This window comes from Hipposideros armiger, unplaced genomic scaffold (assembly GCF_001890085.2).
Source record: "Hipposideros armiger isolate ML-2016 unplaced genomic scaffold, ASM189008v1 scaffold_22, whole genome shotgun sequence".
NCBI lineage: Eukaryota > Metazoa > Chordata > Mammalia > Chiroptera > Hipposideridae > Hipposideros > Hipposideros armiger.
Genome location: NW_017731372.1, coordinates 1,130,786 through 1,143,255, shown reverse-complemented (window position 1 = coordinate 1,143,255; position 12,470 = coordinate 1,130,786). Strand labels below are relative to the sequence as shown.

Sequence of the window (12,470 nt, the reverse complement as noted above, 5' to 3'; positions counted from 1 at the left end):
ACTGACACGAAAATCTGCCTACCTGAGGAAAATATGCTGAAGAAACACATAAATGAATTATCCAGTGACCTGGCCTTCCTAAGGAGAAAGACCCATGGAGTATGAAGTGTGTCCAAGGGAGATGCAAACTGCATCGCTGACTCTGTCACTAGATTATATTTAGTGGAGGGGGACTATGGAGAGAAGACACAGGGCTGAAAAAGCCAATCATGGGCCGGCCGAGTGGCGCGATGGTTAAGAACTCGCTTGGGATGCCAGAGGGCCCGGTTCGGATCCCACATATGAGGGCCAGTGACACTGCCCTCTACAGCTAAGATGCTGAACAACAGCTCAACCTGGAGCTGGGCTGCCGTGAGTCGCTGGCGACGGCGTAGGCTGCAGTCCCTGTGGCAGTGGGTTGCCATGGGCTACCGTGTGTAGCCAGCAGCCAGCGTGAGCGGCCAGCAGCCGCAGTGAGCGGCCGTCCAGAAGCCGGCGACTGATCTGCCTCGCCAGAGAAGAGCGCAATGATGGTGCCAACTTGGGCCAGTGAAGCAGTGTCCTCCACAACTAGATTGAAGAACAAAACGACAGCAACTTGTCTGTTCCCCTTCCCCTAATTCCCCAGTACTGTTCCCATCCCCCCAATACCCAATAAAAATCTTTAAAAAAAAAAAAAAAGCCAATCATATCCAAAAAGAGAAAGTTACAAGATGGGAAGGACTAGAATCAAATCAGATCAGCCATAGTTTTTAAAACAATTTTTAGATCAGTGCATATTTATTAAGCTTTTGATATAAAATCTAGGTGCAAGGTTCTATAGGAAATGCAAAGAAAGAGAAAGCACACTCCATGCCTTCAGAGACCTTGATAGCTTGCTGAATAGATAAGGTAGAAAACAGATAATGTAACACAGAGTGCTTACGTTTTGGGGGTTGATTATAAATGCTATAGGAATTCAGAAAAATGAAAATTGCTGAGACTAACTTAGGTCAGGGATGATTTCAGGTAGGAGATGAGTCTGAGCTGGGCTCTTAAGGATGAACAAGATTCATTTGTGCAGAAAAAAAAAGTCAAAGAACAATCTTACAGTGACGAACCAGTGTATTTACTTGTCCTGCTCAGGGTTCAGAGCTTTAATCATTGTGTTCATGCATTATGCATTCATTAAACTTTTATACTGAGAGCCCACCTAAGTATACATAGATATTCTGTGTATAAAGGGCACAATGATGGACATGATCCTGATCTCTAGTGTGCTTTATGTGGGGGTTCTTTAAAAGAATAGGCATTATACATGCCCTCGTTTTGATGATAGGATGGATACATATAACCAACCAAACTAAATTGTTACAGTGACTTTAAAAGCAGCATTGATATTTAGCACATATTTTGAGAATCTACCATAGGAGAAGCACACAGGTAGGTTGGAAAAATCAGACATACTCCTGGAGCTTACAGTCTAGGTGGGAGACAGTCACTTAAACAAGTAATTACAATCATGTATGGTTGAACACACATAGGAGATAGACAGAGGCTGCTCTGAGAGCCCAGGACAGGAGTAATTAACATGGCTGGTTACTCACAGAAGGAGAAGCCTGAAACTCTACAGCTGTGGCAGGCAGAATTCTAAGATGACCTCCGATGATCACTGCCCTTGTGAAATCCCTTCCCCTTGAATGGGCAGGACCTGTGGTTTGCTACTGACCCAAAGAATATGGCAAAGGTGAAGGAGATTTTGCAGAAGTAATTAAGATCCCTAACCAGCTGACTTTAAATTAATCAAAAAAGAGATCATCCTAGGTGGGCCTGACCTAATCAAGCAGGGCTTTTAAAAGTAGGTCTGAAGGTCAGAGACCCAATGAAATACAGACTCTTAAGAAGCAGGTCCTTCTTCCTCAGTCCAGCCTCTGGATGAGAATGTAGCCTGGCCAACACTGTGATCTTAGCCTTGTGACCTTGAGTACAGAGCTAAGCCATGCCTGAACCTATGAAAACTATGAGATAGTAAATGTGTATTATTTCAAGCACCAAGTTTTTGTAACTTGTTAACGCAGCACCAGAAAACTAATACAATGGTAGATTAGACAGGACTAACTTATGATGTTTTCCTAGAGAAGGAAGATTTTTAGCACTGAGGCTTTCGACTAGCATTGCTGACCAAGAGGACCCATACTGAGTTTTCTGTATCTTCCCTGTGAAATTCAGGCCAAGTTTGCATATAATAAATGAGATCTCCTTGCCCACCTCCTGAGGATTTCCTGTCTGGTACCCAATGTAAATACCTACTTGATGTTAGAATTAAGAGCACAGAAAGGACTATATACTTTTCCCTACTATTATAAATGTACCTACCTCATTCTATGCAAATAATATGATACAGAAGAACTCTACAATTTTTTTTCAGGTAGGATTCAATTTTCATAATTTTTGGTTCATTTAACCAATTAGCAAAGGTCTACAGAGCACCTGCCATGTGCTAGAACTATGCTGAGTGTAATGAAAGATTGAAGAAAATGAGACACGTTTCTACCCTTTGAGGAGCTTGAGTGAGAAGCTTCATGTAGAAAAAGTTAAATAACAGGAGATCCAAGATGGCAGAGTAGATAAATGCTGTGCTTGCCTCACCGCGTGAACACATCAAAATTACAAATAAATTATAGAACAATCATCCTGGAAAACAACCTGAAGTCTAATTGAACAGAAGTTTTACAACTAAGGATAAAAAGAAAAAGCCATGTCAAGACTGATAGGAGGCGCGGAGACGAAGAACGGGCTAGCTCCAGACCTCCGTGAGGTGGATGAAAATTAGGAGGGATAGATAGAACCGCCACAGAGGTTCCCCTTAGAGGAAAGAGGAACCCCAATCCCATTCCAGGGTCTCCAGCCTGGAGAACTGGTGCTGGAAAGAGGAGATCCCACAACTTCTGGCTGTGAAAAACAGTGGGGATTCCAACCATCTGGGTGGGACAGAAAGCTGCAGGAAACCCAGACATCCTCTTAAAGGGCCCGTGAAGGCACTCACCCTAGGCTCCGGCGGAGGGATGGTGACTCTGAAGGCATCAAAGACGTATGGGAAGAGACCGAGAAGTGTAACTTTGAGGCAAGGACTAGAGGGACCGTCCCCATTTTCCCCATGTGGAGCCCTCCCCCAAGGAGCAGGCAGGTGGGCGCCATCTTTCCTGTATTGAGCCCGCCCCCTCAGGCCAAATGTGAATCTGATTGGCCTGGTGAGATCTGCTGCTCCACCCTGCTGACTCACTGAAAGCTGCCTCACACAACTTGTGTAGCACAGGTGGCTTTATCAGAGGCTGTACCTTATGGGAGCTGGCAGGTGGCAGCAGACCTTGGGGTGTCCTGATATTTTGCAGAGCTACCCCAGACATGTTACTGGTGGCAGACATCCTCAGTTTGCAGTGCAGCCTCTCCCACGCATCTCCAGGGTTAGCACAGGCAGTGACCAACCATAGATCACTTTGTAATTCCTACCAGATACACCCCGGCCAGTCACAGGCAGTGGCGAACCTGGGCCTGCACCAGAGTCCCTCCCAAAAGGCCCCAGAACCAACTATTTGGAAGTTGGCTTTAGACAACAGCAGAACACCACCCAATTAGCCCCACAAGCAACACAAACAAAGGGCCATCTCCACAGGCCCCAGAGCCCACAGGGGCAAATTTTGCTCCATGGAGTAAGCCCCCCACACAGCAGCCCATAAGCTGTGGACATGACCAAACCCCACAGCCAGTCAGCCTGAGGTCCAATACCACCCACCGACATGCCAATAGCAATCAGGGCTCAACTATAACAGGAGGGCACACACAACCCACACAAGGGACAGTCCTGGAGCACCTGGACCAGGCGACCAGGGAGACTGTGCCAAGGTCCCACAGGGCACCCATTACATAATGCCTCTCAGCAAGACTGGAGACTTAGCAGCCCTGCCTAATGAGTAGAAACAAACACAGAGAGGCAACGAAAATGAGAAAACAAAGAAATACATCCCAAATGAAAGAACAGGAGGAAACTCCAGAAATCCTCAGCAGACTTCCCCTAACATTTATTAACCAGAATTCTATCTCATGCTTGCGTCTAACCCAGTCAGAACCCCACTCCCTTGTTCGGGGCAGTGTTTGAGGGTTATCTCCCCTGAAGCATGAGGCCTCAGGAGAGTGGAGACTTGAACAGAGCTGGGGTTCTCCTGAAAGGAGGAGGGGGAATGAAGGGTGGCTGGAAAGGCTGTCTACTGACAGTTGTGATTAAAGATAGAATGACTGCTCTCACTGGGAGACAGAAACGATCTGACAGAGGGCATACAGTTACAACTGTGACAAATACTGTGACCAGGGAGAACCATGGTGTCAGAGGATAGCAGGGTGATCTCAGCAAGGTCATGGGTCAAGACAGGCCATTCAGAGGAATGAAAGATGAGAAGGAACCAGCCAGGCAGAGGGTTGAGGGGAGGACATTCCAGGCAGAGGGAACAGGCCCAGCTGGCTTGAGAGCATGAAAGGAGATCAGTGCAGGGGAGCCCTAGAGAGAAGGAGGGAGGGAGGGAAGGAGGGAGTTAAGAGAGAGGAAATGGCGTGGAATGAGCATGGGGCAGCTCTCAGGGTCCTTCCATGCACCACGGAAAGGAGTGTGGATTGTATCCTAAGAGCAACGCAAGGGCACTGAAGGTTTTTAAATGGGCATGACATGATCCAGCTCGTGTTTTTGAAAGATGGGTCTGGTTTCTGTGCGAAGAATGGATGGAAGGAGAAGAAGGTGTCAGGAGACTACAGGTCCATCTAATGGTGGTTTGGCAAAAAGAGAGGGGAAAGTGGAGAGAATTGATTATGAATGACATTATCGTGCTCCTGGGGATATGAGGGTGGGGCGGTCCTGGGACCTCCTCCCCAGGAGCAGGGTCTGCCCCAGGGGCTAAGACTTGTAGGCAAACACAGAACTCTGCTAGGGCGGGGAGCAGTGAAGTGCCCTGTGGGAGTTAGAAGAAGGTGACATCACAGCTTTGGGAGCTTGAGGGTGGGCCTGATGACACGGGCGGCTTCTGAAGGAAGGTGGTGTTTGAGCAGGGCACCAAAGGCTGTGCAAGCTGACTTTGAGGGTGTAGCCCAGAGCAGGGCAGCCCAGGGAGAGGAACGGGCATGACCCAAAGCAGAGAGGCAGGAAAGGAGGGCCTAGAGGGGAAGAGCAAGTAGTAGAGTTTGTAGGGTTTTATGAAGGGACGTTCCGGAAAATAAGGTGAGGAAAGTAATGGGCATCAGCTTAAGGAGAGTTCTGCGTGGCAGGCTAGGATAAGCAAATAAAAGGGGGTGAAAAAAGTTTCAATCAAGTCTAGGTTGGCTACAAAACCTCTTAGTGTTCCTAGGAATAATCAATGTGCTAATGGGGATTTGGTGGTTGACCCACCGGATGGACTTGCAATATCTCTTCCTGGTATCGCCACTCCCTGCAGGTCACTTGCCAATGATTTCTAACTTGTTTCTGAAATACAGCCCTTCATTGTTTCCTGGGGATTGGTGCTAGGGATTCTAGAATGAAAAGGCCTGAGCCCAGCTCTCAAAGGGTCTAAGAGTTGAGCAGATGAAGAGATAAATTGCAACAAATGGAATTAAATCTTTGGGAGGAGGTGCTACAAAGGAGGGAAAAAATTCTCTCTACTACCTGGAGTGTGGAGCTAGATTTCAGGCAGGTAGTGATATTTAACTGGGCCTCGAAGGATGAGTAGGAGTTTGCCAGGAAAATAAGTGAGGTGGGAAGGCCTTTTAAACACAGGGAATGGTCTGTGCAAACACACACACACATCTCAATTTTCATACCTTCAACCCTACAAGCCCTATTGAAGATACATTTTTAAGTTTTATTTTCAGGCTCTTAGGAGAAGTTTGGTGATAATTCGTGAGTTCTTTCAGTTGCTACAGAACGGGAGTTAGTATCTAAGTAGTTGACCATCACAAACATGCATTTTATCTAACATTAACAAGAAGTCAGGATTTTAGCAAGTCAAAGTGGTTATACCCTTTATTCACAATTATTCCTCAGGGAGGTTTTACTGATTTTTTACTTTTCCAGGGCAGCAAGGAAAGGAATCTTAAATCTGTTTTTTCAGAGACTAGTAAATGCATTTGTCATTATTGAGACCCCCTGTCTCTTCAAGTTTTCATACAAGGCTGGGAAAATTCATAGTTCACTGTCATATCCGGTGCCTACTTTCAGTATTTGCAGGAAATCGCTCCCCTCTGAGCGTCCTAAGTGTTCATAAACGTTATCTCAGACCCAAAGGGACACCCAAGACAACCCTGTCTCAGAAATGAGCCAATTACTAGTTTTAGCTCAAGATACACACACACACACACACACACACACACACACACACACACACACACACACACACACACATATATTTCAAGACGGTCTATGAGGTTATGAGAAAGTAAGCAAGGAATTCATGTAAGACTGGAAAGAACTAGCCTCTCAGCAAGCACCCTCATCTAACAAAGGTTGGGCATGGAGGCCCAGGGAGGCGCATTGATCAGCCGAGGCTGCCCTGAGCCTGAGAGCAGAGCCCTGACCCAAAGCTGCGGCGGGCAGGATGGGCAGAGAAAACAAGCTGCGTGACAGAGCAGAAGCGTTTTGGGGAACTGATCCATCACAGGCAATATCTGATGTACTTCCTGTCTCCTCCACACTCCGCCCCCACTTGCCTTCTCTCTCTCTTTCCTCTTCTCTCTCATGAGGGTCATGCATCAGTTGCCGAAAGGTGGGGACATTTCCTGATGCTTTTGCAACACTGGGAAGTTGTCTTAAGAAAGGCTGGACCCCATTCTGAGCACCAGCCCAAGAAAGGAGAGGTCTGGAGCTGCCCTGCTGTGGGGAGAGGCCTGCTCACCTTCTCCCTGTCTCCTGCCAGTGCTCACAGCCTGACCATGTCCCTGGCTGAGGCCATCAGCCTCTGGAATGAAGGGGTGCTGGCAGTCGACAAGAAAGACTGGAAGGGAGCCCTGGACGCCTTCACCGCCATCCAGGACCCCCACTCCAGGATTTGTTTCAACATTGGCTGCTTGCATACAATCCTGGAAAACATGCCCGAGGCAGAGAGGGTGAGTGGAGGTGTCTCTCCCCGGGTTGCCTCTGTGCCCTTGTAATGAGTGGTTCCCAGCCCTGGCTGCAGTTTAGACGCCTCTCAGGAGCTTTACAAGAAGAAAAGCTGCCAGGCCCCACCCCCCCAGGTCCTGATTTAATTGGTCTGGGGAGGGGCCTGGGCAGGCTCTTCAGAGGGTTCTAATGAGCCTCAGGGCTGAGAACCACAAGCGGTGGGTTTCCTCTCCTTTCTTCTCCATCTATTAAATTCACGTCATTCTGGAATCATTCTTTCACCCCTTCATGAAGACTTCCCTAGTTATGTTTTCTTCTATAAACCCCTGCTGGCCACAGGATTTCCATCTCGTGCTTCCCAGCTGATGATAAAAGCACCTCTTTGGCTCCTCAAGGCATTCATGTGGGTGAGCTTTTCTGTCTGCCCAAAAGACAGAGAGGAGGCCCTTAAGAAAAAGAGGCTTCGTCTCAAGTGACAATTCTGATCAATTATGGTGGGAGGCAATCATACTGTGATTGATTCATGCTGTCTGCCAGGGGCCCCGTGTAGGGTGTCTCTGCATATTTTTCAAATATTTTTTCTCTCTCCTATTCCTGAGTATGGGGTTGAGCATTCAAACATCACCCTTTGGGTTGGTCTGGTGAGCTGGAAAGGCTATGGAGTTTGGAAGCAGATCTAGAATCAAATCACAGCTCTGACTCTCTCTGGACCTTTGAACCGTCCTCAGCAAGTCCTGTAAACTTCTGGCTCTCAGTTTCTTGAGGGGTTAAATATCTTGAGGATTAAGTGGGCACCAACTGTTAAAATGCTGTCACTTCACACCACTGCGGTGTAAATGTGAGTTCTTATTTTTACCTTTTACTGCCAGTCTTTGCAAGGCCGTGTGGACAGATGACTGACTACCCGGCCCACTTAAAGAGCCAGTTCCTCTCACAGCCATCCTCACTGTGGCCAGCAGCGAGCATAGAGGAGTGAGGAGAGAAGCTGCTTAGAACACCTGTGCAGACGGACAAGTCCATCTCAGGTCCAGAGTGGGCAGACAGGAGCACACGAAGGCCCCCACCCCATGTCTGGCTGGAGGGAGGCCATTGGCCTCCTCTCAGGGGCCTGCCAAGGGGCTGAGTAAATTAGCTTCCTAGATTCCGAGGGCAGCTGGAGACAAAGTGCACATTGTCGGGGAGAAGAACTTGGCAATGCCGGGCAGCTAGTCTGGGGCAGCTATGCCAGCAGGGGCTGTTAGCTGCCACCGACACGGGGCCCCGGGCAGGGCTGTGCCCGCCGCCGCGCACCCCTGGGCCGCTCCCTCCACACCTTCCTCTCACCTCGCTGGACTTCTTGCATTCTTCTGCTTTGGGTCTTCTCGTTCTCTCCGTCTTTCTTTGGTTTCCGGCTTGAGTCTTTATCCCTCATATGTTATATACATTCTTATTTGTTATTATTTTAATCGTGTAATATTTATAGAATACACACATGTAATACCGTATCGCTCACATTTTAATGGTTATGTCTATGTTTAATTACTTGTATTATTTGAATCCTATCAGTCACCTTGAAAGGCAGATATTAATATCCTCCATTTTACAGAGAAGAACTAAATTTCAAGGAGATTAGGTAACTTGCCTCATGCCATGTCACCAGGAAGTGACAACACAGGGCACTCTTACCCGGGGTATCTGGCTTCTAAGCTCCCTGCCACCTTCAAGACACCAATCATTCTCATGACCCTTTTTGCCTCACCCTCTGGCTGACCTCACACCTCCCCCGGCCTGGTTCCTTGGCCACAAATGGGCCCTTTCTCCCCCAGGCCTTCTCTAGAAGCATCAACCGAGACAAGCATTTGGCGGTGGCCTACTTCCAACGAGGCATGCTCTACTACCGGATGGAGAAGTAAGTGGTCCAGCATTGCATGAGCCGGGGAAGTGCTCAGAGAAACCTGGAGAAGGTCTCAGTGCTGCTAGACGGGATGTTCGATAAGTATCCTCCTCGCCTCTGTTGGGACCTTCTCTGAGCAGTTATGCGATAAATCAGCATGAGGCAAAAGCCTTCCCCTGGGAGGGAAGACAGGCCTGCCACCTGGTCACGAAGTCTTCCTCAAAGTCAAACCACAAAAGCAACCTGGGGAGAGAAAGCCTGGGACTGGGGGGAGACGTGCAGGCGTTCGCCTTTCAGCGGCATCAGGCTGTCTCCCTTCTTAACGTCCTGCGTCTCAGTCCCCCTTCCCTCATCTCCTATGTTCTCCAGATGTACAGAATATACAGGCAGCCTGAGCACAAATCCTCCAGTGGATCTTTAATCTTAAAAGACAAGCTCTAAGGCCATCCTCTAATTAGCTCTAACAGCCTATCGTGAGGAGAGACACTGGCAAGAGAGAAGCCTCCCAGGAGAAATTTCTACGTGAAAATGCCCAGAAATCCACGTCTGAAAGGCTTGAAAGACCTAGGAATAAGATCTAGGATTCAATTAGTCTGCAACTGGTTAAATAGTAGTTAAAACTGAGAGAAAAATCTACCAAATTTTTACCAACAGCTACCGATGGAGGAAATAATATAAACGAGGCATCGTTCTTCACCTTTGAGTTGCCTGCTTTGTTTTTGCTCCATCCGTAGACATTGGTGTCCCCCCTTCCGAGGTTCTGCTGTTGACCCTTTTCCCTTTTATCCTTATAGCAGTGGTTGTTACATGGTGACACGTATGGGTTATCTTCCCAGAAACACACATACAAGGGTATACATAGTTTTATGTGCAATTTCACGGGGGTTCAGTGTCCTCTGGAAGTCCACAGAGGAACCCTTAGGGATCCCACCCTCGTCCCAGAGCGGGTCCGCCATGTGTAAGCAGCTGGCCACTAAATCTCTACCGGGGATCAACCCAGAATCTCTTCCTATACCTTGCCAAGTTGACCTCTTGAATTCGCCCATTCCTCCCCGTTCTGACCAGCGCTGCCCAGGTTTAGAGCCTCATTTTTCACCAGGGCTATCACTTCTAAACCAGTTTCCCAGCCACCACCAGTCTTATCTTCTCTAATCGCATTCCAGAGTGATCTTTAAACAATCAGTGTGATTCTGCTTCAGAACTTCCAGTGACTCCCATTAGTGGAGGACAAAGGCCGAATTCCTCTGCCTGTTCCTCTGCGGTCCAGCCACTGCCTACCCCCTCATTCATCTTTCTGCCCGTCTGCCCCGGCCACACTCAACCCCTCGGGTGGCAACCACTCTCTGTTGTATCTCCTTTTGTAACATCCGTCTTCTCTATGACAGAGTTTTGCTCACATATTTGTCTTCTCTGCTGCTCTGTGGGTTCCTTGAGAGAAGAAATCTTTATTTATTCACTCTTATAGTTCAGTATCTAGGAGAGTCGTTAATAAATGCTTATGGAATTAATTAAACGAAAGCGAGAAAAATATAGCCTCTGCTTGAAGGAACTTATTCATTACAAGGGGGAAACCAACCAGGCCACGAACTAATCACTATAATGCAAGGTAGCATGGGGTAAGTGCTATAACGGATATTTTAAAGTAAGTGCCATGGGGAATTATAATAGAAACATTACTTCTTAATGAGTGGGTTAGGAATTCCTTCAGGTTACAGTGGGGCTTGTTTCAGGGTAATACTGTTATGGGTGTGGGTTTTTGGCCTTAGCGTTCCCCGCTTTCATATGTCATTGTGTTGCTCTCCAGAGTTCCACAGGACAAAGTTAGAGCGCATTTCTAAGAAAGCAAGTGGTGTCTCGGGGTCAAAGTCTGACCTCTCCCACCTTAGCCTGTCGTCTGAAAGGGGAGAGAAGCGCTGAGCTGTGTTTCAGGTCCTGGGCCTTTTTTATGAATCTTAGGGCTGTGATAGACAGTAACGGAGCGACCCTTTAGATGTTGCTGGCCCACGGACACAGCAGCAAAAGCCTTTTCCTGCTGTTTTTGATACTGGGGAGGGCATGACCTCCAACCCCTGTCGCAGAGGTGTTTGGCTTTTGACTTCTGTCAGCTGCTAAAAGCCTCCATTATCCTGGACCTTCGACAGCATGGGGCGTGGGTAGAACAGAAACCATCAGGAGCGTCAGCGGTTCCTAAGAAACCTTTACAGGGAGCATTACAAAAGTGAAAATTGTAAACCCTCGCAGGCTCAGAGCTTGTGAAAAGCCACCCAAGGTTGCCACTGCGCTGGTGAGCCCCTTCTTGGGGGACGTGAGGGCTGCAGGTCCAGCTCAGCCAAGGCGCTCAACGGGGCGTCATTCTGGAGGCCCGCAGGGAGCCACAGGCACTCTGGCGTCCTAGGGGACACTGTGTGTTCCAAATGGCACGGCAGGGAACTGAGGAAGGGCTGCCACTGCTCGGCCCACCAGCACACAGGGCAGCATGCTATTTTGGGATTTCAGGCTGAGCTGATTCAGACTCCGGGCAGAGGGCAGCAGAGCTGTGTGTCAAAGTGGATACTCCTGGGGTGCAGCCGCAGGAAACAAGGGGTGGGTGATGGGGGCTGAGGACAGGCCCACCGTGGGCAGCCAGGACGATGCTTTTCAAAGCGTGTTTAGACATTGACATGTAGCAGGAGGACCCTCACCACGCTTTTTAACACAAAGAGAGTGCTTTGAATAATTTGTCAGTTCTTTCTCTCTCCCTCCCACTATGCCCAGATCTTTCGATATCTTGATGGCCTGGAGAATTGTGAGAAGGGTTTTGTTGGGGTCACTCAGTGCCAGGTGACACAGGCAGTGTCACTTCACAGATGAAATGCATCTGCTTCGCCAGCTCGCCAGGGAGGAAGGTACAACTGTAGGTCAAAGCTGACAGGACCTAAAGTGTGTCCTCTGAGGCCCTTTGGCTCTCACACACAGGCAGGGGAACACAGTGGGACCGCGTGTGCCCGTCAAACAGGACACCTGCCTTTCCACTGGCCCCTCTCTCCTTGGGTCAGTGAATTGGAGCCAGTCACCCAATCTTCCGGCTTAAAAAGAAGGAGCAGAAATGCCTGAAAGGATGTGGAAACACCTTGAAATGCTTCTTAAGGAATAGCCTGCATGCTTCAATAGGTTTTACAGTCATAATCATTAACGACAAGAATATGTTAGAGAAAGCCATGCTCCTGTTTCAAAGCCAGGCTGCCTCCTTCCATTATTATCCAGCCCCTGCTGCTGTGTGGCTTACTTCAAACCCAGTGGTGACAGATGTCCAGCATCTCCCCCCCCAACGACCTTGGGGACTCATTCCTTAGGATTCTTTCAGCCAGCCCACCCTCCTGGTCAGCACCAAGCTTCCCTGAGATCGGAGTGCCAGCTCTGCAACCACGGATTTTTATCTCCTGATAAATATCATTTAAGCATGTATGAAATGATTGGATATGAATTTAACTGCCAAAGTTTTAGAGCTGAATAATAATAATAATAATAATAATAATAATAATA

At 48.2% G+C, this 12,470-nt stretch overlaps 1 protein-coding gene across 1 annotated transcript; it reads left to right on the top strand.

Moving 5' to 3' along the window:
- Window positions 1-6,706: 6,706 nt before the first annotated feature.
- Window positions 6,707-10,397, top strand: LOC109379118 (neutrophil cytosol factor 2-like). Its single transcript, XM_019635464.1, has 3 exons — window positions 6,707-6,740; window positions 6,891-7,080; window positions 8,881-10,397. Exons 2-3 carry the CDS (start codon window positions 6,907-6,909, stop codon window positions 8,965-8,967), a joined length of 261 nt encoding a protein of 86 aa, XP_019491009.1. The 5' UTR covers window positions 6,707-6,740; window positions 6,891-6,906; the 3' UTR covers window positions 8,968-10,397.
- The last annotated feature ends 2,073 nt before the right edge of the window (window positions 10,398-12,470 follow it).

Bases quoted from the DNA above. Each gene is read 5' to 3' on its own strand.
- LOC109379118 (XM_019635464.1), top strand. From the start codon at position 6,907: ATGTCCCTGGCTGAGGCCATCAGCCTCTGGAATGAAGGGGTGCTGGCA. The intron at 7,081-8,880 runs GTGAGTGGAGGT...TTTCTCCCCCAG, and splicing joins ACATGCCCGAGGCAGAGAGG to GCCTTCTCTAGAAGCATCAA.